Genomic DNA, 24,756 nt, shown 5'->3' with positions numbered 1-24,756 from the left:
TCTAAAATCCCCATTTTTTGGTCTAAAAATCTCATTTTTGGCTCTAAAAACCCCTTATTTTTGGCTCTAAAACCCCCAATTTTTGGTCTAAAAATCTCATTTTTGCTCTAAAAACCCCTGAAATTTTTGGGATAAAAATCTCATTTTTGGGCTAAATTTTTGGGCTGAAATCCTTCATTTTTGATCCTAAACCCCCCAATTTTTGATCTAAAAACCCCCAAATTTTTGTGTCCCTCTCCCCCCCTCTCAGGGCACCAACATCGGGGCGGGCAAGGCCGTGGGCATCGTGGTGGCCACGGGCGTCAACACGGAGATCGGCCCAGAGCCCCCCGGGGCTGGGCCCAAAAACCCCCAAATTTGGGGTCCAAACCCCCCAATTTAGAGTCCAAAAAATCCTCAAGTTTTGGGGTCCAAATCCCCCGTTTTTGGGAGCTTAAACCCCAAAATTTTGCGTCCAAACCCCTCATTTTTGGTCTAAAAGCCCCAAATTTTGAGATAAAATCCTGAAATTTTGTGGTAAAAACCCGAAATTTGGGGGTCAGATCTCTCAGGTTTGAGTCCAAAAAAAGCCAATTTTTGGGTCCAAATCCCCCAAATTTTGGGATCAAATATCTTGGTTTTGGCTGTAAAAAACCTCAATTTTTGGGTCCGAACCCCTCATTTTTGCATCTAAAAATCTCAAATTTGGGTCTCCAAACCTTTCATTTTTGAGTCCAAAAAAAGCCAATTTTTGGTCTAAAAATCTCATTTTTGCTCTAAAAACCCCTGAAATTTTTGGTGTAAAAATCTCATTTTTGGCTCTAAAATCCCTCAAATTTTGGGTCCAAACCCCTCATTTTTGGGTCTAAAAGCCCCAAATTTTGAGGTAAAAACCCCAAATTTTGGGGTCAGATCTCTCGGTTTTGAGTCCAAAAAAAGCCAATTTTTCGTCTAAAAATCTCATTTTTGGCTCTAAAACCCCTCAAATTTTGGGGTCAAAAAACCCAAATTTCAGCTCTAAAAACCCTGTTTCTGGCTCTAAAAAAGGTCAATTTTTGGATCCAAAGCCCTCATTTTTGGGTCTAAAAACCTCAGATTTTGGGGTCAGATCTCTTGGATTTGAGTCCAAAAAAAGCTTAATTATTGGTCTAAAAATCTCATTTTTGGCTCTAAAAAACTTCAATTTTTGGGTCCGAACCCCTCATTTTTGGGTGTAAACCCCCCAATTTTTGGTCTAAAAAAATCTCATTTTTCCTCTAAAAACATCTGAAATTTTTGGTCCAAAAATCTCAATTTTGCTCTAAAAAACCTCAATTTTTGGGCTGAAATCCCTCATTTTTGTTCTAAAAACCCCAAATTTTTGTGTCCCCTCCTCCCTCAGGGCACCAACATCGGGGCGGGCAAGGCCGTGGGCATCGTGGTGGCCACGGGCGTCAACCCCGAGATCGGCCCAGAGCCCCCCGGGGCTGGGCCCAAAAACCCCCAAATTTTGGGTCCAAACCCCCCAATTTAGAGTCCAAAAAAACCTCAAGTTTTGGGTCCAAATTCCCTGTTTTTGGGGGCTTAAACCCCAAAATTTTGGGTCCGAACCCCTCATTTTTGGGTCTAAAAGCCCCAAATTTTGAGATAAAATCCTGAAATTTTGTGGTAAAAACCCAAAATTTGGGGGTCAGATCTCTCAGGTTTGAGTCCAAAAAAAGCCAATTTTTGGGTCCAAATCCCCCAAATTTTGGGATCAAATATCTTGGTTTTGGCTGTAAAAAACCTCAATTTTTGGGTCCGAACCCCTCATTTTTGCATCTAAAAATCTCAAATTTGGGTCTCCAAACCCTTCATTTTTGAGTCCAAAAAAAGCCAATTTTTGGTCTAAAAATCTCATTTTTGGCTCTAAAAACCCCTAATTTTTGGGTCTAAAAACCTCAATTTTTGGTCTAAAAATCTCATTTTTGCTCTAAAAATCCCCGAATTTTTTGGGTTCAAATCCCTCACTTTTTTGTCCCCCCTCTCAGGGCACCAACATCGGGGCGGGCAAGGCCGTGGGCATCGTGGTGGCCACGGGCGTCAACACGGAGATCGGCAAGATCCGCGACGAGATGGCGGCCACGGAGCAGGACAAGACGCCGCTGCAGCAGAAGCTGGACGAGTTCGGCGAGCAGCTCTCCAAGGTCATCTCGCTCATCTGCGTCGCCGTCTGGGCCATCAACATCGGCCACTTCAACGACCCCGTGCACGGCGGCTCCTGGATCCGCGGCGCCATCTACTACTTCAAGATCGCCGTCGCCCTGGCCGTGGCCGCCATCCCCGAAGGTTGTGGGGGCGCTGGGGGGCGTCCTGGGAGGCGGTTTGGGGGGTCTGGGGGGAGTTTGAGGTCATTTGGGGGGAGTTTGGGGGGGTTTGGGGTCGGTTCAGGGGTCTTGGGGGGAGTTTGGGGGCGGTTCAGGGCTCCTGGATCCGCGGCGCCATCTACTACTTCAAGATCGCCGTCGCCCTGGCCGTGGCCGCCATTCCCGAAGGTTGTGGGGGCACTGGGGGGCGTCCTGGGGGGATTTGGGGGGTGGTTGGGGGGGGTTTAGGGGGTCTTGGGGGAGTTTGAGGTCATTTGGGGGAAGTTTGGGGGGAGTTTGGGGGTGGTTCAGGGCTCTTGGGGGGGGTTTGGGGTCATTTGGGGGCGTTTGGGGTCGGTTCGGGGGTCTTGGAGGGAGTTTGGGGTCGGTTCGGGGGGCTTGGGGGGAATTTGGGGGGTCTTAGGGGGGTTTGGGGTTGGTTCAGGGCTCTTGGGGGAGGTTTGGGGTCATTGGGGGGGTTTGGGGTCATTTGGGGGGGTCTGGGGGGGAGTTTGGGGTCGGTTCAGGGGTCTTGGGGGAGTTTGGGGTCGGTTCGGGGGTCTTGGGGGGAGTTTGGGGTCGTTTGGGGGGGTCTTGGGGGGGGGTTGGGGACATTTGGGGGGGTTTGGGGGCGGTTGGGGGGTCTGGGAGGGCATTGGGGGGATCTTGGGGGGGGTTTGGGGGGAGTTTGGGGTCATTTGGGGGGAGTTTGGGGGGGTTTGGGGTCGGTTCGGGGGTCTTGGGGGGAGTTTGGGGTCGGTTGGGGGGGGTTTGGGGTCGGTTCAGGGGTCTGGGAGGGCGTTGGGGGTCAGTTGGGGGGGTCTTGGGGGGGGTTGGGTTCAGTTGGGGGGTCTTGGAGAAGGTTTGGGGTCATTGGTGGGGTTTTGGAGAAGGTTCGTGGTGATTTATGGGGTTTTGGAGAAGGTTGGTGGTCATCCATGGGGTTCTGGAGAAGGTTTGGGGTCATTTATGGGGTTTTGGAGAAGGTTCGTGGTCATTGATGGAGTCTTGGAGAAGGTTTGAGGTTATTTGTGGGGTTTTGGAGAAGGTTCGTGGTCATTGATGGACCATTCGTGGTGGTTTGTGAGGTTTTGGAGAAGGTTTGAGGTCATCCATGGGGTTTTGGAGAAGGTTTGAGGTCATTTGTGGGGTTTTGGAGAAGGTTTGAGGTCATTTGTGGGGTTTTGGAGAAGGTTCGTGGTCACTGATGGACCATTTGTGGTGGTTTGTGGGGTTTGGAGAAGGTTTTTGGACCATTCGGGGCCATTTATGGGGTTCTGGAGAAGGTTCGTGGTCATTGATGGACTATTTGTGGTGGTTTGTGGGGTGTTGGAGAAGGTTTGAGGTCATTGGTGGGGTGTTGGAGAAGGTTTGGGGTCATTGATGGACCATTTGTGGTGGCTTATGGGGTCTTGGAGAAGGTTTGGGGTCATTGGTGGGGTTCTGGAGAAGGTTCGTGGTAATTTATGGACTATTTGTGGTTGTTTGTGGGGTTTTGGAGAAGGTTTGTGGTCATTGATGGACCATTCGTGGTGAATTATGGGGTTTTGGAGAAGGTTCGAGGTGATTTGTGGGGTTTTGGAGAAGGTTTGTGGTTACTGATTGACCATTTGTGGTGATTTATGGGGTTTTGGAGAAGGTTCGAGGTGATTTATGGGGTTTTGGAGAAGGTTCGAGGTCATCCATGGGGTCTTTGAGAAGGTTCGTGGTCATTGATGGACCATTCGTGGTGGTTTATGGGGTTCTGGTGGCCCAGGTGGCCGTGGTGACCCAGGTGACCCTGATGACCCTGGTGGCCCAGATGACCCAGGTGACCCTGGTGGCCCAGGTGACCCCTCATTGTCCCAGGTGTCCCCTCATTGTCTCAGGTGTCCCTGGTGTCCCAGGTGTCCCTGGTGGCCCAGATGACCCAGGTGACCCAGGTGTCCCAGGTGTCCCTGGTGTCCCTGGTGTCCCAGGTGTCCCTGGTGTCCCTGGTGTCCCTGGTGTCCCTGGTGACCCTGGTGTCCCAGATGTCCCAGGTGTCCCAGGTGTTCCAAGTGGCCCAGGTGGCCCTGGTGGCCCAGATGTCCCTCGTGTCCCTGGTGTCCCAGGTGACCCTGATGACCCTGGTGGCCCTGGTGTCCCAGTTGCCCCCGGTGTCCCAGGTGACCTTGGTGACCCAGGTGGCCCTGTTGTCCCTGGTGCCCCAGGTGGCCCTGGTGCCCCAGGTGCCCCAGGTGTCCCAGATGCCCCCAGTATCCCAGGTGCCCCAGGTGTCCCAGATGCCCCCAGTATCCCAGGTGCCCCAGGTGTCCCAGTTGCCCCAGGTGTCCCAGGTGTCCCTGGTGTCCCTGGTGTCCCAGGTGACCCTGGTGACCTTGGTGCCCCTGGTGTCCCTGGTGTCCCAGGTGTCCCAGGTGTCCCTGGTGTCCCAGGTGTCCCTGGTGTCCCTGGTGTCCCAGGTGCCCCTGGTGCCCCTGGTGTCCCAGGTGTCCCTGGTGTCCCTGGTGTCCCAGGTGACCCTGGTGACCCTGGTGTCCCAGGTGTCCCAGGTGTCCCTGGTGGCCCTGGTGGTCCTGATGTCCCTGGTGGCCCTGGTGACCTTGGTGATCTTGGTGTCCCAGGTGCCCCTGGTGACTTTGGTGACCTTGGTGACCTTGGTGGCCCAGGTGGCCCAGGTGTCTCAGGTGGCCCAGATGGCCCAGGTGACCCTGGTGACCCAGGTGTCCCTGGTGTCCCTGGTGACCCTGGTGACCCTGGTTCCCTTGGTGGCCCAGATGACCCAGGAGTCCCAGATGTCCCAGGTGTCCCTGGTGCCCCAGGTGACCCTGGTGACCCTGATGTCCCAGTTGCCCCCGGTGTCCCCGGTGTCCCCGGTGACCCCTCGGTGTCCCCCAGGTCTCCCGGCCGTCATCACCACCTGCCTGGCGCTGGGCACGCGCCGCATGGCCAAGAAGAACGCCATCGTGCGCAGCCTGCCCTCGGTGGAGACCCTGGGCTGCACCTCCGTCATCTGCTCCGACAAGACCGGCACCCTCACCACCAACCAGATGTCCGTCTGCAAGGTGGGACCCCAAAGATCTCCTGGAGATCCCAAAAAACTCAAAATTCACGTGGAGAAACCAAAAATCCTCAAAGTTCTCCTGGAGAACCCAAAAGTTCCATGAGAACCTCAAAATATCCATGGAGAATCCAAAAAGAACCTCAAAGTTCTCCTGGAGATCCCAAAAAACTCAAAATTTCCACGGAGAACCCAAAAAACTCAAAATTTACATGGAGAACCCCAAAAAAACCTCAAAGTTCTCTTGGAGAACCCAAAAATCCTCAAAGTTCTCCTGGAGATCCCAAAAACCTCAAAATTTCCATGGAGATCCCCCAAAAAACTCAAAGTTTACGTGGAAAACCCCCAAAAAACTCAAAGTTTACATGGAGAACCCAAAAATCTTTAAAGTTCTCCTGGAGAACCCAAAAAACTCAAAATTTACGTGGAGAACCCAAAAAAACTCAAAGTTTACACGGAGAACCCAAAAATCCTCAAAATTTCCATGGAGAATCCTCAAAAAACTCAAAGTTCTGCTGGAGAACCCCAAACCATCAAAATTTACTTGGAGAACCCAAAAAGTTCCATGAGAACATCAAAATGTCCATGGAGAACCCCCAAAAAACTCAAAGTTCTCCTGGAGAACCCAAAAATCCTCAAAGTTTTCCTGGAGAACCCAAAAATCCTCAAAGTTCTCCTGGAGAACCCAAAAAAACTCAAAATTCACATGGAGAACCCCCAAAAAACTCAAGGTTCTCCTGGAGAACCCAAAACCATCAAAATTTACATGGAGAACCCCCAAAATACTCAAAATTTACGTGGAGAACCCCCAAAAAACTCAAAGTTTTCATGGAGAACCCAAAAATCTTTAAAGTTCTCCTGGAGAACCCAAAAAACTCAAAATTCACGTGGAGAAACCAAAAAGTTCCATGAGAACCTCAAAATATCCATGGAGAATCCAAAAAACTCTGAATTTCCATGGAGAATCCTCAAAAACCTCAAAGTTCTCCTGGAGATCCCAAAAAACTCAAAATTCACATGGAGAACGCAAAAATCCTCAAAATTTACATGGAGATCCCCCAAAAAACTCAAAATTTACATGGAGAACCCCAAAAAAACCTCAAAGTTCTCTTGGAGAACCCAAAAATCCTCAAAATTTACATGGAGAACCCCCAAAATACTCAAAATTTACGTGGAGAACCCCCAAAAACCTCAAAATTTACGTGGAAAACCAAAAATCCTCAAAATTTACATGGAGAACCCCTAAAAGATTCAAAGTTCTCCTGGAGAACCCAAAACCATCAAAGTTTCCATGGAGAACCCAAAAATCCTCAAAATTTCCATGGAGAATCCTCAAAAAACTCAAAGTTTCCATGGAGAATTCCCAAAAATCTTTAAAGTTCTCCTGGAGAACCCAAAAAACTCAAAATTTCCATGGAGAACCCCAAAATCCTCAAAATTTCTCCAGGAACCCCAAAACTCCTCCAGGAGACCCCAAAATCCCTCCAGGAGCCCCCAAGGAACCTGAGGTGTCCCCAAACGTCCCCAAACGTCCCCAAACATCCCCATTTGTCCCCAAACGTCCCCAAACGTCCCCAAAGGTCCCCAAACGTCCCCAAACGTCCCCAAATGTCCCCTCTGTCTCCAAACGTCCCCAATGTCCCCAAATGTCCCCAAACATCCCCAAACGTCCCCAAACGTCCCCGTTTGTCCCCAAATGTCCCCAAACATCCCCAAATGTCCCCAAACATCCCCGTCTGTCCCTGCTTGTCCCCATTTGTCCCCAAACGTCCCCAAACGTCCCCAAATGTCCCCAAATGTCCCCAAATGTCCCCAAACATCCCCAGATGTCCCAAATGTCCCCAAACGTCCCCGTCTGTCCCCGTTTGTCCCCAAACGTCCCCAAACATCCCCAAAGGTCCCCAAACGTCCCCAAATGTCCCCTCTGTCCCTGTTTGTCCCCAAACGTCCCCAAACATCCCCAATGTCTCCAAACATCCCCAAATGTCCCCAGATGTCCCCAAACGTCCCCAAACGCCCCCGTTTGTCCCCGTTTGTCCTCGTTTGTCCCCAAACGTCCCCAAACGTCCCCAAATGTCTCCTCTGTCCCTGTTTGTCCCCAATGTCCCCAGTGTCCCCAAATGTCCCCAAATGTCCCCAATGTCCCCAAATGTCCCCTCTGTCCCCAGATGTTCATCATGGACAAGGTGGAGGGCGACGTTTGCTCCCTCAGCGAGTTCTCCATCACCGGCTCCACCTACGCGCCCGAGGGAGAAGTGTGAGTCACCAATGTCACCAAATGTCACCAAATGTCCCCAAATGTCCCCAAAGGTCCCCAAATGTCCCCAAGTGTCACCTCGGGGTCACCAAGCGTCACCTCGGGGTCACCGAGTGTCACCTCGGGGTCCTCAGGGCCACCCCCAGAGCTCCAGACCTCCAAAACCTCAATGAACGTCCCCAAATGTCACCTGAAGGTCCCCAAATGTCACCTTGGGGTCACCAAGTGTCACCTGAAGGTCCCCAAATGTCCCCAAGTGTCACCTCGGGGTCCTCAGGGCCACCCCGAGAGCTCCAGACCTCCAGAACCTCCTCAGATGTCCCCAAAAGTCATCTCAGGGTCCTCAAATGTCACCTTGGGGTCACTGAGTGTCACCTAAAGGTCCCTAAATGTCCCCAAATGTCACCTTGGGGTCACCGAGTGTCACCTCGGGGTCACCAAGTGTCACCTCGGGGTCCTCAGGGCCACCCCCAGAGCTCCAGACCTCCAGAACCTCAATGAACGTCCCCAAATGTCACCTGAAGGTCCCCAAAAGTCACCTGAAGGTCCCCAAATGTCCCCAAATGTCACCTCGGGGTCACCGAGCGTCACCTCGGGGCCCTCAGGGCCACCCTGAGAGCTCCAGACCTCCAAAACCTCCTCAGATGTCCCCAAATGTCACCTGAAGGTCCCCAAATGTCACCTTGGGGTCACTGAGTGTCACCTGAAGGTCCCCAAATGTCCCCAAGTGTCACCTCGGGGTCCTCAGGGCCACCCCAAGAGCTCCAGACCTCCAGAACCTCAATGAACGTCCCCAAATGTCACCTGAAGGTCCCCAAATGTCACCTTGGGGTCACCAAATGTCACCTGAAGGTCCCCAAATGTCCCCAAGTGTCACCTCGGGGTCACCAAGCGTCACCTCGGGGTCACCAAGCGTCACCTCGGGGTCCTCAGGGCCACCCCGAGAGCTCCAGACCTCCAAAACCTCCTCAGATGGCCCCAAAAGTCACCTCAGGGTCCTTAAATGTCATCTGAAGGTCCCCAAATGTCCCCAAGTGTCACCTCGGGGTCACTGAGTGTCACCTTGGGGTCACCAAGTGTCACCTTGGGGTCCTCAGGGCCACCCCGAGAGCTCCAGACCTCCAAAACCTCAATGAACGTCCCCAAATGTCCCCAAATGTCACCTCGGGGTCACTGAGTGTCACTTGAAGGTCCCCAAATGTCACCTTGGGGTCACCAAATGTCACCTTGGGGTCCTCAGAGCCACCCCGAGAGCTCCAGACCTCCAAAACCTCCTCAGATGGCCCCAAAACCTCAATGAATGTCCTCAAATGTCACCTGAAGGTCCCCAAATGTCACCTCAGGGTCACCAAGTGTCACTTCGGGGTCACCGAGTGTCACCTCGGGGTCCTCAGGGCCACCCCGAGAGCTCCAGACCTCCAGAACCTCCTCAGATGTCCCCAAAACCTCCTCAGAGGTCCCCAAATGTCATCTGAAGGTCCCCAAAAGTCACCTGAAGGTCCCCAAGTGTCACCTCGGGGTCACCAAATGTCACCTCGGGGTCCTCAGGGCCACCCCGAGAGCTCCAGACCTCCAGAACCTCCTCAGATGTCCCCAAATGTCACCTGAAGGTCCCCAAATGTCACCTCAGGGTCCCCAGATGTCACCTTGGGGTCACCAGATGTCCCCGATGTCCCCAATGTCCCCATGACCTCTGGTGACCCTGATGCCCTCAATGTCCCCAATGTCCCCAATATCCCCAATGTCCCCAATGTCCCCATGACCCCTGGTGACCCCAATGACCCCAGTGTCCCCAATGTCCCCAATGTCCCCTCTGACCCCAATGTCCCCATGACCCCTGGTGACCCCTGGTGACCCCAGTGTCCCCAATGTCCCCACTGTCCCCAGGCTGAAGCAGGACCGGCCGGTGAAGGCGGGGCAGTTCGATGGCCTGGTGACCCCAATGTCCCCAATGACCCCAATGTCCCCATGACCCCCAATGTCCCCGATGTCCCCATGACCCCTGGTGACCCCTGGTGACCCCGATGTCCCCTCTGTCCCCAGGCTGAAGCAGGACCGGCCGGTGAAGGCGGGGCAGTTCGATGGCCTGGTGACCCTGATGTCCCCAATGTCCCCAATGTCCCCATGACCCTTGGTGACCCCAATGTCCCCGATGTCCCCATGACCCCTGGTGACCCCAGTGTCCCCAATGTCCCCTCTGTCCCCAGGCTGAAGCAGGACCGGCCGGTGAAGGCGGGGCAGTTCGATGGCCTGGTGACCCCAATGTCCCCAATGACCCCAATGTCCCCATGACCCCCAATGTCCCCGATGTCCCCATGACCCCTGGTGACCCCTGGTGACCCCAATGTCCCCTCTGTCCCCAGGCTGAAGCAGGACCGGCCGGTGAAGGCGGGGCAGTTCGATGGCCTGGTGGAGCTCGCCACCATCTGCGCCCTCTGCAACGACTCCTCGCTGGACTACAACGAGGTGACAGCGATGTCCCCTCCCCTGACACCTGGGACACCTCCTGGGGACACCTGGTCACACCTGGGACAACGGCATCCCCTCCCCCCGGGACACCTGGGACACCTGGGACACCTGGGACACCTCCTGGGGACACCTGGGACACCTGGGCACACCTGGGGACACCTGGGACACCTGGGACACCTCCTGGGGACACCTGGGACACCTGGTCACACCTGGGACACCTGGGGACACCTCCTGGGGACACCTCCTGGGGACACCTGAGACACCTGGGACAGCGACGTCCCCTCCCCCCGACACCTGGGACACCTCCTGGGGACACCTGGGACACCTGGGACACCTCCTGGGGACACCTGGGGCAGCGACGTCCCCTCCCCTGACACCTGGGACACCTCCTGGGGACACCTGGGACACCTCCTGGGGACACCTGGGGCAGCGACGTCCCCTCCCCTGACACCTGGGCACACCTGGGGACACCTGGTCACACCTGGGACAACGGCATCCCCTCCCCCCGGGACACCTGGGACACCTGGGACACCTGGGACAGCGATGTCCCCTCCCCCCAACACCTCCTGGGGACACCTGGTGACACCTGGGATACCTGGGACACCTGGTGGTGACACCTGGGACACCTGGGACAGCGATGTCCCCTCCCCCCAAAACCTGGGACACCCAGGACAGCAATGTCCCCTCACCCCCAGACACCTGGGACACCTCCTGGGGACACCTGGGACACCTGGGACACCTCCTGGTGACACCTGGGACAGCGGCGTCCCCTCCCCCGACACCTCCTGGTGTCACCTGGGACACCTGGTGACACCTGGTGTCACCTGGGACAGCCGCGTCCCCTCCCCCCGACACCTGGGACACCTCCTGGGGACACCTGGGACAGCGGCGTCCCCTCTCCCCGACACCTGGGACATCTCCTGGGGACACCTGGGACACCTCCTGGTGACACCTGGGACAGCAATGTCCCCTCCCCCCGAGACCCCTGGGACACCTGGGGACACCTGGTGACACCTGGGACACCTGGGACAGCGACGTCCCCTCCCCCCGGGACACCTGGGAACACCTGGGAACACCTGGGACACCTGGGGACACCTGGGACAGCGATGTCCCCTCCCCTGACACCTGGGACACCTGGGAACACCTGGGACACCTCCTGGTGTCACCTGGGACACCTGGGACAGTGATGTCCCCTCCCCCCCGGACGCCTGGGACACCTGTCCCACCTGTCCCTGGTGTCACCTGTCCCACCTGTCCCACCTGTCCCTGGTGTCACCTGTCCCACCTGTCACCTGTGCCAGGCCAAGGGTGTCTATGAGAAGGTGGGCGAGGCCACCGAGACCTCATTGTCCCACCTGTCCCCACCTGTGTCACCTGTCCCACCTGTCCCACCTGTCCCTGGTATCACCTGTCCCACCTGGGTCACCTCCTGGTGTCACCTGTCCAGGCCAAGGGTGTCTATGAGAAGGTGGGCGAGGCCACTGAGACCCCATTGTCCCACCTGGGTCACCTGTCCCAGCTGTCCCTCACCTGTCCCACCTGTCCCTCACCTGTCACCTGTCACCTGTCCAGGCCAAGGGTGTCTATGAGAAGGTGGGCGAGGCCACCGAGACCTCATTGTCCCACCTGTCCCTGGTCTCACCTGTCCCTCACCTGTCCCTCACCTGTCCCTCACCTGTCCCTCACCTGTCCCACCTGTCCCTGGTGTCACCTGTCCCACCTGTCCCTCACCTGTCCCTCACCTGTCCCTCACCTGTCCCACCTGTCCCTGGTGTCACCTGTCCCACCTGTCCCCCCTGTCCCACCTGTCCCTCACCTGTCCCACCTGTCCCTGGTGCCACCTGTCCCTCACCTGTCCCACCTGTCCCTCACCTGTCACCTGTCACCTGTCCAGGCCAAGGGTGTCTATGAGAAGGTGGGCGAGGCCACCGAGACCCCATTGTCCCACCTGTCCCTGGTGTCACCTGTCCCACCTGTCCCACCTGTCCCACCTGTCCCTGGTGTCACCTGTCCCTCACCTGTCCCTCACCTGTCCCACCTGTCACCTGTCCAGGCCAAGGGTGTCTATGAGAAGGTGGGCGAGGCCACTGAGACCTCATTGTCCCACCTGTCCCCACCTGTGTCACCTGTCCCACCTGTCCCACCTGTCCCTCACCTGTCCCTCACCTGTCCAGGCCAAGGGTGTCTATGAGAAGGTGGGCGAGGCCACCGAGACCCCATTGTCCCACCTGGGTCACCTGTCCCACCTGTCCCTGGTGTCACCTGTCCCTCACCTGTCCCACCTGTCCCTCACCTGTCCCACCTGGTGTCACCTGTCCCACCTGTCCCCCACCTGTCCCACCTGTCCCTCACCTGTCACCTGTCACCTGTCCAGGCCAAGGGTGTCTATGAGAAGGTGGGCGAGGCCACCGAGACCCCATTGTCCCACCTGGGTCACCTGTCCCACCTGTCCCTGGTGTCACCTGTCCCACCTGTCCCACCTGTCCCTCACCTGTCCCACCTGGTGTCACCTGTCCAGGCCAAGGGTGTCTATGAGAAGGTGGGCGAGGCCACCGAGACCTCATTGTCCCACCTGTCCCACCTGTCCCACCTGTCCCTGGTGTCCCCTGTCCCACCTGTCCCTGGTGTCACCTGTCCCTCACCTGTCCCTCACCTGTCCCTCACCTGTCCCTCACCTGTCCCACCTGTCCCTCACCTGTCCCACACCTGTCACCTGTGCAGGCCAAGGGTGTGTATGAGAAGGTGGGCGAGGCCACGGAGACGGCGCTCACCTGTCTGGTGGAGAAGATGAACGTCTTCAACACCGACGTCCGGAACCTGTCCAAGGTGGAGCGCGCCAACGCCTGCAACGCCGTGAGTGTCACCTGTGTCACCTGGGCCACCTGTCCCACCTGGGTCACCTGTCCCACCTGGGTCACCTGGGTCACCTGTCCCACCTGGGCCACCGCCCGGGTCACCTGGGCCACCTGTCCCACCTGGGCCACCGCCCGGGTCACCTGGGCCACCTGTCCCACCTGGGTCACCTGGGCCACCTGGGTCACCCGTCCCACCTGGGTCACCTGGGTCACCTGTCCCACCTGGGCCACCTGTCCCACCTGGGTCACCTGTCCCACCTGGGTCACCTGGGTCACCTGGGCCACCTGGGTCATCTGTGCCACCTGGGTCACCTGTCCCACCTGGGTCATCTGTGCCACCTGGGTCACCTGTCCCACCTGGGTCACCTGGGCCACCGCCAGAGTCACCTGGGCCACCTGGGTCACCTGGGCCACCTGGGCCACCTGGGTCACCTGGGTCACCTGGGTCACCTGTCCCACCTGTCCCTCACCTGTGCAGGTGATCAAGCAGCTGATGAAGAAGGAGTTCACCTGTCCCTCACCTGTCCCCCTGCCCCATCTCACCTGTCCCCCTGTCCCCATGTCCCTCACCTGTCCCCGTGTCCCCCACCTGTCTCACCTGTCCCTCACCTGTCCCATCTCACCTGTCCCCCTGTCCCATCTCTCCTGTCCCCCATGTCCCTCACCTGTCTCACCTGTCCCTTACCTGTCCCTCACCTGCACAGGTGATCAAGCAGCTGATGAAGAAGGAGTTCACCTGTCCCTCACCTGTGCCCCTGTCCCATCCCATCTATCCCTCACCTGTCCCATCTCTCCTGTCCCATCTCACCCGTTTCTCACCTGTCTCACCTGTCCCCCACCTGTCTCACCTGTCTCACCTGTCTCACCTGTCCCACCTGTCCCTCACCTGCACAGGTGATCAAGCAGCTGATGAAGAAGGAGTTCACCTGTCCCTCACCTGTCCCTGCTGTCCCATCTCTCCTGTCCCATCTCACCTGTCCCCATGTCCCCCACCTGTCTCACCTGTCTCACCTGTCCCACCTGTCCCACCTGCGCAGGTGATCAAGCAGCTGATGAAGAAGGAGTTCACCTGTCCCCCTGTCCCATCTCTCCTGTCCCCCATGTCCCTCACCTGTCTCACCTGTCCCACCTGCACAGGTGATCAAGCAGCTGATGAAGAAGGAGTTCACCTGTCCCTCACCTGTCCCCCTGTCCCATCTCACCTGTCCCCGTGTCCCTCACCTGTCTCACCTGTCTCACCTGTCCCTCACCTGCACAGGTGATCAAGCAGCTGATGAAGAAGGAGTTCACCTGTCCCTCACCTGTCCCCCTGCCCCATCTCACCTGTCCCCCTGTCCCCATGTCCCTCACCTGTCCCCGTGTCTCTCACCTGTCTCACCTGTCCCCACCTGTCCCTCACCTGTCCAGGTGATCAAGCAGCTGATGAAGAAGGAGTTCACCTGTCCCTCATCTGTCCCCCCTGTCCCATCTCTCCTGTCCCCCTGTCCCATCTCACCTGTCCCTCACCTGTCCCATCTCACCTGTCCCATCTCACCTGTCCCATCTCACCTGTCCCTTACCTGTCCCTCACCTGTGCAGGTGATCAAGCAGCTGATGAAGAAGGAGTTCACCTGTCCCTCACCTGTCCCTGCTGTCCCATCTCTCCTGTCCCATCTCACCTGTCCCCGTGTCCCCCACCTGTCTCACCTGTCCCTTACCTGTCCCTCACCTGCGCAGGTGATCAAGCAGCTGATGAAGAAGGAGTTCACCTGTCCCATCTCTCCTGTCCCCCTGTCCCATCTCACCTGTCCCTCACCTGTCTCACCTGTCTCACCTGTCCCCCACCTGTGCAGGTGATCAAGCAGCTGATGAAGAAGGAGTTCACCTGTCCCCCTGTCCCATCTCACCTGTCCCCATGTCCCCCACCTGTCTCAACTGTCTCACCTGTCCCCCACCTGCACAGGTGATCAAGCAGCTGATGAAGAAGGAGTTCACCTGTCCCATCTCACCTCTCTCACCTGTCCCATCTCACCTGTCCCCCACCTGTGCAGGTGATCAAGCAGCTGATGAAGAGGGAGTTCACCTGTCCCTCACCTGTCCCCCTGTCCCATCTCACCTGTCCCCCTGTCCCATCTCACCTGTCTCACCTCTCTCACCTGTCCCATCTCACCTGTCCCTCACCTGTGCAGGTGATCAAGCAGCTGATGAAGAAGGAGTTCACCTGTCCCCCTGTCCCATCTTACCTGTCCCTCACCTGTCCCATCTCACCCATCCCATCTCACCTGTCTCACCTGTCTCCCACCTGTCTCACCTGTCTCACCTGTCTCACCTGTCCCAGGTGATCAAGCAGCTGATGAAGAAGGAGTTCACGCTGGAGTTCTCGCGGGACCGGAAGTCCATGTCGGTTTTCTGCTCGCCCGCCAAGGCCTCGCGCGCCGCCGTGGGCAACAAGATGTTCGTCAAGGTGGGCGCTCACCTGGGCACACCTGGGACACCGCAGGGACACCGCAGGGACACCTGGGGACACCTGGGGACACCTGGGGACCTCACCTGGGGGACACCTGGGCACCTCACCTGGGCACACCTGGGACACCTGGGGACACCGCAGGGACACCGCAGGGACACTGCAGGGACACCGCAGGGACACCTGGGGACACCTGGAGACACCTCACCTGGGCATACCTGGGACACTGCAGGGACACCTGGGGGTCATCTGGGGACACTGCAGGGACCTCACCTGGGGGACACCTGGGACACCTGGGGACACCTGGGACACCTAGGGACCTCACCTGGGACACGTGGGGGTCATCTGGGGACCCCTCACCTGGGGACACCCGGGGACCTCCCCTGGAGACACTGCAGGGACCTCACCTGGGGACACCTCACCTGGGGACACATGGGGATCACCGCAGGGACCTCACCTGGGCACACCTGGGGACACCGCAGGGACACCGCAGGGACCTCACCTGGGACACCTGGGGGTCATCTGGGGACCCCTCACCTGGGGACACCTGGGGACCTCACCTGGGGATCACTGCAGGGACCTCACCTGGGGACACCTGGGGACCTCACCTGGGGACACCTGGGGACCTCACCTGGGGATCACTGCAGGGACCTCACCTGGGGACACCTGGGGACCTCACCTGGGGACACATGGGGACACCTGGGGACCTCACCTCGGCACACCTGGGGGTCACCTGGGGACACCTCACCTGGGGACCTCACCTGGGACACCTGGGGGTCATCTGGGGACCCCTCACCTGGGGACACCCCGGGACCTCACCTGGGGACACCTGGGCACCTCACCTGGGGGACACCTGGGCACCTCACCTGGGGACACCTGGGGACAGTGCAGGGACCTCACCTGGGGACACCTGGGACACCACAGGGACCTCACCTGGGCACCTCACCTGGGGACACTGCAGGGACCTCACCTGGGGGACACCTGGGGACACCGCAGGGACACCGCAGGGACACCTGGGGACACTGCAGGGACCTCCCCTGGGGGACACCTGGGCACCTCACCTGGGGACCTCACCTGGGGACACCTGGGACACCACAGGGACCTCACCTGGGCACCTCACCTGGGGACCTCACCTGGGGACACCTGGGGACCTCACCTGGGGACCTCACCTGGGTACACCTGGGACACCTGGGGACACCTGGGGATCACCACAGGGACCTCACCTGGGGATACCTCACCTGGGACACCTGGGGGACACCTGGGGACCTCACCTGGGGACACCTGGGGACCTCACCTGGGACACCTGGGCACCTCACCTGGGCACACCTGGGGACCTCACCTGGGGACCTCACCTGGGGATCACCTGGGGACCTCACCTGGGGACACCTGGGGACACCTGGGGACATCTCACCTGGGGACCTCACCTGGGGACACCTCACCTGGGGACACCTGGGGGATGTCACCTGGGGGCCACCAGCCCATGGCGACGTCCCACCACCCCAAACCTTCTCCAACCTTCTCAAACCTTCTCCAAACCTTCTCCAACCTTCTCAAACCTTCTCAAACCTTCTCCAACCTTCTCAGACCTTGGTCCCTGATGTCCCCAAGTGCCACCACCCCCGGTGACCCCCGTGTCCCCCCCAGGGCACCCCCGAGGGCGTCATCGACCGCTGTAACTCCATCCCACCACCCCAAACCTTCTCTGACCCTGCTCCCACCACCCCAAACCTTCTCAAACCTTCCCCAAACCTTGGTCCCACCACCCCAAACCTTCTCCAACCTTCTCAAACCTTCTCCAACCTTCTCAAACCTTCTCCAGCCTTGGTCCCACCACCCCAAACCTTCTCAAACCTTCTCCAACCTTCTCAAACCTTCTCCAACCTTCTCCAACGTTCTCCAAACCTTCTCCAAACCTTCTCCAAACCTGGTCCCACCACCTCTCCCTGATGTCCCCAAGTGCCACCACCCCCGGTGACCCCCGTGTCCCCCCAGGGCGCCCCCGAGGGCGTCATCGACCGCTGTAACTCCATCCCACCACCCCAAACCTTCTCCAAACCTTGGTCCCACCACCCCAAACCTTCTCAAACCTTCTCCAACCTTCTCCAAACCTTCTCAAACCTTCTCAAACCTCCAAACCTTCTCCAACCCTGGTCCCACCTTCTCCAACCTTGGTCCCTGATGTCCCCAAGTGCCACCACCCCCGGTGACCCCCGTGTCCCCCCAGGGCGCCCCCGAGGGCGTCATCGACCGCTGTAACTCCATCCCACCACCCCAAACCTTGGTCCCACCACCCCAAACTTTCTCAAATCTTCTCGAACCTTCTCCAGCCTTGGTCCCACCACCCCAAACCTTCTCCAAACCTTCTCAAACCTTCTCAAACCTTCACAAACCTTCTCCAACCCTGGGTCCCACCACCCCAAACCTTCTCCAACCTTCTCCAAACCTTCTCCAACCTTCTCAAACTGTCTCCATCCTTGGTCCCACCACCCCAAACCTTCTCTAACCCTGGTCCCACCTTCTCAAACCTTCTCAAAACCTTCTCAAACCTTCTCCAACCTTGGTCCCTGATGTCCCCAAGTGCCACCACCCCCGGTGACCCCCGTGTCCCCCCCAGGGCGCCCCCGAGGGCGTCATCGACCGCTGTAACTACGTGCGGGTGGGCACCACGCGGGTGCCGCTGACGCCGGCGGTGAAGGAGAAGATCCAGAGCGTCATCAAGGAGTGGGGCACGGGCAGGGACACCCTGCGCTGCCTGGCCCTGGCCACCCGCGACACCCCGCCCAAGAAGGAGGAGATGTTCCTCGAGGACTCCTCCAAGTTCGCCGAGTACGAGGTGGGCGCTCCCGGGGGGTCTCCGGGGTGGGAGGAGCAAGGTTTGGGTGGTGGGACCGAGATTTGGGTGGTGGGACCGAGGTTTGGGTGGTGGGACCTTGGTTTGGGTGGTGGGACCAAGGTTTGGGTGGTGGGACCTTGGTTTGGGTGGTGGGAGCTCATTTTGGGTGGTGGGAGCTCATTTTGGGTGGTGGGAGCTTGGATTGGGGGTGGGATCTCAGTTTGGGGTGGTGGGACCTCATTTTGGGTGGTAGGAGCTCATTTTGGGTGGTGGGACCTTGGTTTGGGTAGTGGGACCAAGGTTTGGGTGGTGGGAGCTCATTTTGGGTGGTGGGACCAAGGTTTGGGTGGTGGGAGCTCAGTTTGGGTGGTGGGACCAAGGTTTGGGTGGTGGGACCTTGGTTTGGGTGGTGGGAGCTCATTTTGGGTGGTGGGACCAAGGTTTGGGTGGTGGGATTTCATTTTGGGTGGTGGGAGCTCATTTTGGGGGTGTTGGGGTCTTTGTGAGGGGTTCCTGCTCTACCACGACCTCCAAAACTCCGTTTTTGGAGGTTCCTGACCCCCCAAACCCCAAATTTTGGATGTTCCTGACCCTCCAAACCCCAATTTTTGGACATTCCTGACCCCCCAAACCCCAATTTTTGGACATTCCTGACCCCCCAAACCCCAATTTTTGGACCTCCCCTCTCCCCCACCCCCCCCAAATTTTGCACCTCCCCTCCCCCACCCCTCCCCCCATTCCCTGACCTCCCCCCACCCCCTTTAGACCGACCTGACCTTCGTGGGCTGCGTGGGGATGCTGGACCCGCCGCGCAAGGAGGTGATGGGCTCCATCCGGCTGTGCCGCGACGCCGGCATCCGCGTCATCATGATCACGGGCGACAACAAGGGCACGGCCATCGCCATCTGCCGCCGCATCGGCATCTTCTCCGAGGACGAGGAGGTGTCGGGCCGCGCCTACACCGGCCGCGAGTTCGACGACCTGCCGCTCTCCGAGCAGCGCGAGGCCTGCCGGCGCGCCTGCTGCTTCGCCCGCGTCGAGCCCACCCACAAGAGCAAGATCGTGGAGTTCCTGCAGTCCTTCGACGAGATCACCGCCATGGTGAGCGGGAAAGGGGTGGTGGACGTGGGGATGGAGGGCCACCAGGGGTTTGAGGGGGTTTGAGGGGGTTTGGAGGTAGTTATGGAGGTCCACCATGGATTTATGGTGGTTTGAGGGGGTTTTGAGGTGGTTATGGAGGTCCACCATGGGTTTGAGATCAAAAGTTTTTGATGGACGTGGGGATGGAGGTCCACCAGGGGTTTGAGGGGGTTTGAGGGGGTTTTGAGGTGGTTATGGAGGTCCAGCATGGATTTCTGGGGGTTTGGGGTCAAAATGTTCTTGATGGACGTGGGTCCACCACCCATCTCACCCCATCCCACCCCTCCCCACGTCTTTTTTGGGGTTCCACCACCACATTTTGACGTAGTTATGGAGTCCCACCACCCATCTAACCCCATCCCACCCCTCCCCACGTCCTTTTTGGGGTCCCACCACCAACTTCACACAACTTCCAGCGTTCCTCACGCACCGAACGCGCTTTTTGGGGTTCCACCACCAACTTTTGGCGTAGTTATGGAATCCCACCACCCATCTAACCCCATTCCAATGCTCCCCACGTCCTTTTTGGGGTTCCACCACCCACTTCTGACGTAGTTTTGGAGTCCCACCACCCACCTAACCCCATCCCACCCCTCCCCACGTCCTTTTTGGGGTTCCACCACCAATTTTTGATGTAGTTTTGGAGTCCCACCACCCATCTAACCCCATTCCAATGCTCCTCGTGTCCTTTTTGGGGTTCCACCACCACTTTCACACAACTTCCAGCGTTCCTCACGCACCGAACACGCTTTTTGGGGTTCCACCACCAATTTCTGACGTAGTTACGGAATCCCACCACCCATCTAACCCCATCCCAATGCTCCTCGTGTCCTTTTTGGGGTTCCACCACCAACTTTTGACGTAGTTACAGAGTCCCACCACCCACCTAACCCCATCCCACCCCTCCCCGTGTCCTTTTTGGGGTTCCATCACCAATTTTTGTTGTAGTTACGGAGTCCCACCACCCACCTAACCCCATCCCACCCCTCCCCACGTCCTTTTTGGGGTCCCACCACCAACATCTGACGTAATTACGGAGTCCCACCACCCATCTAATCCCATTCCAGTGCTCCTCGTGTCCTTTTTGGGGTCCCACCACCAACTTTTGACGTAGTTATGGAGTCCCACCATCAACTTCACGTCATTTAGGCTGCAACCACGAACAACTGACGTACTTATGGAGTCCCACCACCCCTCTAATCCCATCCCACCCCTCCCCACGTCCTTTTTGGGGTTCCACCACCCACTTTCAACGTAGCTACGCAGTCCCACCACCACTTTCACACAACTTCCAGCGTTCCTCACGCACCAAACGCGCTTTTTGGGGTTCCACCACCACATTTTTACGTAGTTTTGGAGTCCCACCACCAACTTCACACAACTTCCAGCGTTCCTCACCCACCCAACGCCCTTTTTGGGTCTCCACCACCCCAAACCACCCTGTCCCCCCGTCCCCCCCAGACCGGCGACGGCGTCAACGACGCGCCGGCGCTGAAGAAGGCCGAGATCGGCATCGCCATGGGCTCGGGCACGGCCGTGGCCAAGACGGCCTCGGAGATGGTCCTGGCCGACGACAACTTCTCCACCATCGTGGCGGCCGTGGAGGAGGGCCGGGCCATCTACAACAACATGAAGCAGTTCATCCGCTACCTCATCTCCTCCAACGTGGGCGAGGTCGTCTGGTGAGCGCACGGCACGGCCGGTTTGGACCGGTTTGGACCAGCCCTGAGTGGTCTGGATCAGCCCTGAGCAGTTTGGACCAGCCCTGAGTGGTTTGGACCAGCCCCAAGCAGTTTGGACCAGCCCCGACCGGTTTGGACCAGCCCCGAGTGGTCTGGATCAGCCCTGAGTGGTTTGGACCAGCCCCGAGCGGTTTGGACCAGTTTGGACCGGTTTGGACCAGCCCCAAGTGGTTTGGACCAGCCCCGGCCAGTTTGGACCAGTTTGGACTGGTTTGGACCAGCCCTGAGTGGTCTGGATCAGCCCTGAGCAGTTTGGACCAGTTTGGACCGGTTTGGACCAGTTTGGACTGGTTTGGACCAGCCCCGAGTGGTCTGGATCAGCCCTGGCCAGTTTGGACCAGCCCCGACCAGTTTGGACCAGCCCCGACCAGTTTGGACCAGCCCCGACCGGTTTGAACCAGTTTGGACCGGTTTGAACCAGTTTGGACCGGTTTGGACCAGTTTGGACTGGTTTGGACCAGCCCCGACCGGTTTGGACCAGCCCCGGCCAGTTTGGACCAGCCCTGACTGGTTTGGACCAGCCGTGAGTGGTTTGGACCAGTTTGGACCAGTCTGGACCAGCCCCAACCAGTTTGGACCAGCCCCAACCGGTTTGGACCAGCCCCAGCCAGTCTGGACCACCCCCAAGCGGTTTGAACCAGCCCCGACCAGTTTGGACCAGCCCCGACCGGTTTGGACCAGCCCCAAGTGGTCTGGACCAGTCCCAGCCGGTTTGGACCAGTTTGGACCGGTTTGGACCAGCCCCAAGTGGTCTGGATCAGCCCTGAGTGGTTTGGACCAGCCCCGACCAGTTTGGACCAGCCCCGACCAGTTTGGACCAGTTTGGATCAGCCCCGACCGGTTTGGACCAGCCCCGAGTGGTCTGGACCAGCCCTGAGTGGTTTGGACCAGCCCCGACCAGTTTGGACCAGCCCTGGCCGGTTTGGACCAGTTTGGACCGGTGTGGACCAGCCCTGAGTGGTTTGGACCAGCCCCGAGTGGTCTGGACCAGCCCTGAGTGGTTTGGACCAGCCCCGACCAGTTTGGACCAGCCCCGACCGGTTTGGACCAGCCCCGAGTGGTCTGGACCAGCCCCGACCGGTTTGGACCAGCCCCGGCCGGTTTGGACCAGCCCCGAGCGGTTTGGACCAGCCCCGGCCGGTTTGGACCGGTTTGGACCAGCCCCGACCAGTTTGGAGCAATTGGCAGCTGAGTTTGGAGATGTTGCAGCCGGTTTCGCCCAGTTTGGACCAGTTTGGACCAGTTTGGCCCAGTCCCGTCCCAGTTTGTGCTGGTCCATCCCAGTTCCGTCCCAGTTCCCGTCCCGGTTTATCCTGGTCCATCCCAGTTTGTCCCAGTTTATCCTGGTCCATCCCAGTTTATCCTGGTCCATCCCAGTCTCTCCCAGTTTATCCTGGTCCATCCCAGTTTGTCCCAGTTTATCCTGGTCCATCCCAGTTTGTCCCAGTTCCATCCCAGTCCATCCCAGTTTATCCTGGTCCCTCCCAGTTTATCCTGGTCCATCCCAGTTTGTTCTGGTCCATCCCAGTCCATCCCAGTTTATCCTGGTCCATCCCAGTTTGTTCTGGTCCATCCCAGTCCATCCCAGTTTATCCTGGTCCATCCCAGTTTATCCTGGTCCATCCCAGTCCATCCCAGTTTGTCCCAGTTTATCCTGGTCCATCCCAGTCCCTCCCAGTTTATCCTGGTCCATCCCAGTTTGTCCCAGTTTATCCTGGTCCATCCCAGTTTGTCCCAGTTCCATCCCAGTTCATCCCAGTTTATCCTGGTCCCTCCCAGTTTATCCTGGTCCATCCCAGTTTGTTCTGGTCCATCCCAGTCCATCCCAGTTTATCCTGGTCCATCCCAGTTTATCCTGGTCCATCCCAGTCCGTCCCAGTTTATCCTGGTCCCTCCCAGTTGGTCCCAGTTCCATCCTAGTTTGTCCCAGTTTGTCCCAGTTTATCCTGGTCCATCCCAGTTTATCCTGGTCCATCCCAGTTTGTCCCAGTTTATCCTGGTCCATCCCAGTTTATCCTGGTCCATCCCAGTTTGTCCCAGTTTATCCTGGTCCATCCCAGTCCATCCCAGTTTATCCTGGTCCATCCCAGTTTATCCTGGTCCATCCCAGTCCGTCCCGGTTCCATCCCAGTTTGTCCCAGTTCCATCCTGGTCCATCCCAGTTTATCCTGGTCCATCCCAGTTTGTCCCGGTTCCATCCTGGTCCATCCCAGTTTATCCTGGTCCATCCCAGTTTATCCTGGTCCATCCCAGTTTATCCTGGTCCATCCCAGTTTGTCCCAGATTGTCCTGGTCCATCCTGGTCCATCCCAGTTTGTCCCAATCCCTTCCCAGTTCCATCCCAGTCTCTCCCAGTTCCATCCCAGTCCATCCCAGTTTGTCCTGGTCCATCCCAGTTTGTCCCAGTCCCTCCCACTCCATCCCAGTCCATCCCAGCTTGTGCTGGTCCATCCCAGTTCCATCCCAGTCCCATCCTGGTTTATCCTGGTCCATCCCAGTTTATCACAGTTTATCCTGGTCCATCCCAGTTTGTCCCAGTCCCTCCCACTCCATCCCAGTCCATCCCAGTTTGTCCTGGTCCATCCCAGTTTATCCCAGTCCATCACAGTCTGTCCCAGTCTCTCCCAGTCCCTCCCAGTACAAACCAGTCCCGTTAACCCCTCCCAGTCCCCCATTAACCCCTCCCAGTCCCTCCCAGTCCCTCCCAGTCCCTCCCAGTCCCCTGTTAACCCCTCCCAGTACAAACCAGTCCCATTAACCCCTCCCAGTATCTTCCTGACGGCGGCGCTGGGCCTGCCCGAGGCGCTGATCCCGGTCCAGCTCCCAGTCCCTCCCAGTCCCTCCCAGTCCCTCGTTAACCCCTCCCAGTACAAACCAGTCCCTCCCAGTCCCTCCCAGTCCCCCGTTAACCCCTCCCAGTACAAACCAGTCCCCCATTAACCCCTCCCAGTCCCCCATTAACCCCTCCCAGCCCCTCCCAGTACAAACCAGTCCCATTGACCCCTCCCAGTCCCTCCCAGTCCAAACCAGTCCCCCATTAACCCCTCCCATTCCCCCGTTAACCCCTCCCAATCCCTCCCAGTACAAACCAGTCCTCCATTAACCCCTCCCAGTCCCCCATTAACCCCTCCCAGTCCCTCCCAGTCCCTCCCATTCCCCCGTTAACCCCTCCCAGTCCCTCCCAGTCCCCTGTTAACCCCTCCCACTACAAACCAGTCCCCCATTAACCCCTCCCAGTCCCCCATTAACCCCTCCCAGTCCCTCCCAGTCCCTCCCAGTCCCTCCCAGTCCCCCGTTAACCCCTCCCAGTACAAACCATTCCCCCATTAACCCCTCCCAGTACAAACCAGTCCTCCATTAACCCCTCCCATTCCCCCGTTAACCCCTCCCAGTACAAACCAGTCCCCCATTAACCCCTCCCAGCCCCTCCCAGTACAAACCAGTCCCATTAACCCTCCCAGTATCTTCCTGACGGCGGCGCTGGGCCTGCCCGAGGCGCTGATCCCGGTCCAGCTGCTCTGGGTCAATCTGGTCACCGACGGGCTCCCGGCCACCGCGCTGGGCTTCAACCCCCCGGACCTGGACATCATGGACAAGCCCCCGCGCAGCCCCAAGGAGCCGCTCATCTCGGGCTGGCTCTTCTTCCGCTACCTGGCCATCGGAGGTGGGTC

At 58.1% G+C, this 24,756-nt stretch overlaps 1 protein-coding gene across 1 annotated transcript in view; it reads left to right on the top strand.

The window, feature by feature from the left end:
* Positions 1-250: 250 nt before the first annotated feature.
* The window catches only part of LOC311165794 (sarcoplasmic/endoplasmic reticulum calcium ATPase 1), a gene marked incomplete at its 5' end in the record, with an annotated part of 35,142 nt that continues 10,636 nt past the window's right edge, over positions 251-24,756 (top strand). The window contains 12 exons of the mRNA XM_084227297.1: positions 251-334; positions 1,361-1,444; positions 1,989-2,286; positions 5,184-5,350; positions 7,515-7,603; positions 9,967-10,069; positions 12,794-12,925; positions 15,245-15,370; positions 17,985-18,203; positions 18,969-19,304; positions 20,805-21,025; positions 24,547-24,749. Of these exons, the coding sequence (XP_084083423.1) occupies positions 251-334; positions 1,361-1,444; positions 1,989-2,286; positions 5,184-5,350; positions 7,515-7,603; positions 9,967-10,069; positions 12,794-12,925; positions 15,245-15,370; positions 17,985-18,203; positions 18,969-19,304; positions 20,805-21,025; positions 24,547-24,749 (2,062 nt within the window). The remainder of the gene's footprint in view (positions 335-1,360; positions 1,445-1,988; positions 2,287-5,183; positions 5,351-7,514; positions 7,604-9,966; positions 10,070-12,793; positions 12,926-15,244; positions 15,371-17,984; positions 18,204-18,968; positions 19,305-20,804; positions 21,026-24,546; positions 24,750-24,756) is intronic.

This window comes from Fringilla coelebs, assembly GCF_963513975.1.
Source record: "Fringilla coelebs genome assembly, contig: SCAFFOLD_384, whole genome shotgun sequence".
Taxonomy (NCBI): Eukaryota; Metazoa; Chordata; class Aves; order Passeriformes; family Fringillidae; genus Fringilla; species Fringilla coelebs.
This window is presented reverse-complemented; position numbering and strand designations above follow the sequence as displayed.